A 2,500-nucleotide genomic window follows, 5' to 3' on the forward strand; every position below is an offset into this window, starting at 1 on the left:
CATGAGATCCTGTTAGAGATGAGCACTCACAGCTCGGTGACGTTGCGGGGAATGCCCTTGGGCAGGGAGCCCAGATGCTTGTTGCTGCAGCGCACCACCGTCTCCAGGCAGGTACACTCGCTGGGGCACTGCGGGCGCGGGATGCAGCTGGTATCCTCTTGGCCTGCCACGGGAGACAAACGGGGGGACGGACGAGAGACACGGGGGACGGACGTGAGACACACACGGGGAAAGAGACAAAGGAGAACGTGAGAAAAATGGAGAGGGATGAGGAAAAAAAAAAAAACAGAGAACAAAAGCAGAGGGGTGGAGGACAAAGTGTGAGGGAGACAAAAGAACACGACGAAAGCCAGCAGAGAGGTGGAACGAGAAAAACAAAAGCCGAAGGGTAGAGAAAACAGAGAGGGAGAGAGAGAGAGAGAGAGAGAGAGAGAGAGAGAGCGAGGAGACAGAGACAAGAAGAGACGAGACGAGACGAGAAGAAGAGAGAGATAAAGGGAGACAGATGGAGAGAGCCGTCAGACTACGACTGACAGCTTATTGATTCCAGGGGACAAAACAAACGGCTGGGCAGGAGGCAGGAGCAGCGCTGCACTGCGCTTTTGTTCTCCTGGCTCCTGGCGAGCGCACGGCGCAGCCTGCTAATCAATACCATCGCTACACTTCCATCGACTCCACACTCGCGCTGGAAGCACTGCAACACCAAGCAGGCCGACAACGACAACAAGCGTTTGACAAAGCTGCTTGGCTGCACTTCTCAGCTGCGAGGCGAAAGTCGAGGGAATGTTGGTATACCATAACAGTGAGGGTGGAGGGTGGAGGGTGGAGGGGGGTTGGATGGAGCTCTTACCCTCCTCGCAGCGGAAGTCTGGAAATGCCACGTCCTGGAGCGGGATCTCCTTCAGGAAAGCTGGCCGCTGGCATCGTGGGTTGCCCGTGACGATTTTGCGGCTGCGGAGCCAGTCGCCCAGCCATGCCAGACGGCAGTCACAGTTGAAGGAGTTGGCCAGCAGGTTCCTGGAACGGAAAAACAGTTAGGAATAACAGCGGAATGCTCAGGGCCTGGGGAAGATGGAATCTTTTTTTTAAATACATGTTACATTTGTTTCTACCTGGAAATGATAAACACTAGATCTAGTCTACCATGACAGTTATAGGCAGGTCATATTCAAATCTACTAGTTTTGAGACTGATATTGTAAAATGACAAAAAGCCGAAGGGGTCAGTTATTCTGTGTCATGCCACTTAATTCTGTGACAAAACTGTGCAAAAATGGTCATTTCATTTTTCATCACGTCACCAAGTCCACTTTTACAAGAACAACAGAAAAAAATGGTGTAGAGGATATGAAGTCCGTGTGAAATTCAGGTAAAGTTCGTACAGAGTGGAGAGTGTCTGCAAGGTGTCGAAGGCTCCAGGGGCGATGGTGGTCAGCTGGTTGTCATAGAGAGACAACAGGCGCACATTGTAGAGCCCCGTGAAGCTGTTGTTGTGGATACAGCTGATCCGATTGTTCCGGAGCATTCTGTTTAGAAAAAAAAAAAAAAAGGGAGAGGAGACGGAGAGAGTGTGTGAGAGAAACACGAGAGACACATGAGACAGACGCTGCTGTCAGTATCCGAGCTGGGGATGATGTACGTGAGCGGATGGCCCCTGACTCACAGCATACGGAGGCCCTCCAGGCCTTTGAACATGCCGCTGCGCACCGAGTCCAGCTGGTTGGCAGTCAGGTGCAGCTCGATGACAGACGAGGCCCCTTCAAAAGCTCCGTCCTCGATCTCGGTGATCTTGTTGTTACTGAAGTTTCTGTGGCACACAGCAGAGATTCCCATCAACACCAAAGGCAAACCACATACAGTGGGCTCCCAGAACTGGCCATAATATGCTTTGATGTATCAGGCTTACATTTTCTTGAGCTGCGCGAGAGTCTTGAACACACCAGTGGCCTCCAGTGTGGTGATCTCATTATTGTTGAGGCGCCTGTGGCAGGGGAGAGAAATAAACAAGGTCAGGTGGGGGGAGAGGGAGAGAGAGAGAGAGAGAGAGAGAGAGAGAGAGAGAAAGAGAGAGAGAAAGATCGCCCTGACAGACGAGGAGACACAGCAGGTTAGTTTTTCCATCAGCAGGGGAGAAAGAAACACAAATCTCTGATGCGTTCTTAGCTAATCAGAAACCAAAAACACAGGCCTGTCTGGAGGACGCATTTTCTTTCGTGCATTTTGCGGTATGAAAAAGGAATCACCATTACCTACTGGCAAGCTTTTGACCAGAAGGTAAAACAATGTCAGTTGGTAACGTGAGTGAAAAATGGATAAATCCATCATCGACCACAATGAAGCGGATGAGGAGAGGAAGATTAGAGGAGATGAGAGGAGAGGAGAGGAGAGGAGAGGAAGGGAAAATCTCACAGCTCGGTGGTGGAGGCGGGGATGTGCTCGGGGACTTTGGTCAGGCGCAGGTTGGAGCAGTCCACCACGTTGGACTCGCAGCGGCACTTGGG

At 51.4% G+C, this 2,500-nt stretch overlaps 1 protein-coding gene across 4 annotated transcripts in view; it reads right to left on the minus strand.

The window, feature by feature from the left end:
• slit1a (slit homolog 1a (Drosophila)) overlaps positions 1-2,500 on the minus strand; it is a 116,698-nt gene that overhangs the window by 20,452 nt on the left and 93,746 nt on the right. For all 4 annotated transcript variants that reach the window (XM_031579007.2, XM_031579006.2, XM_031579008.2 and 1 more), the window contains 6 exons: positions 2,409-2,500; positions 1,906-1,980; positions 1,663-1,806; positions 1,382-1,525; positions 851-1,017; positions 31-163 (listed from right to left, as the gene is read on the minus strand). The exon at positions 2,409-2,500 is cut by the window's right edge and continues 53 nt beyond it. In XM_031579007.2, the coding sequence (XP_031434867.1) occupies positions 31-163; positions 851-1,017; positions 1,382-1,525; positions 1,663-1,806; positions 1,906-1,980; positions 2,409-2,500 (755 nt within the window). The remainder of the gene's footprint in view (positions 1-30; positions 164-850; positions 1,018-1,381; positions 1,526-1,662; positions 1,807-1,905; positions 1,981-2,408) is intronic.

The sequence above is a fragment of the Clupea harengus genome, chromosome 13 (genome assembly GCF_900700415.2).
Source record: "Clupea harengus chromosome 13, Ch_v2.0.2, whole genome shotgun sequence".
Lineage (NCBI taxonomy): Eukaryota > Metazoa > Chordata > Actinopteri > Clupeiformes > Clupeidae > Clupea > Clupea harengus.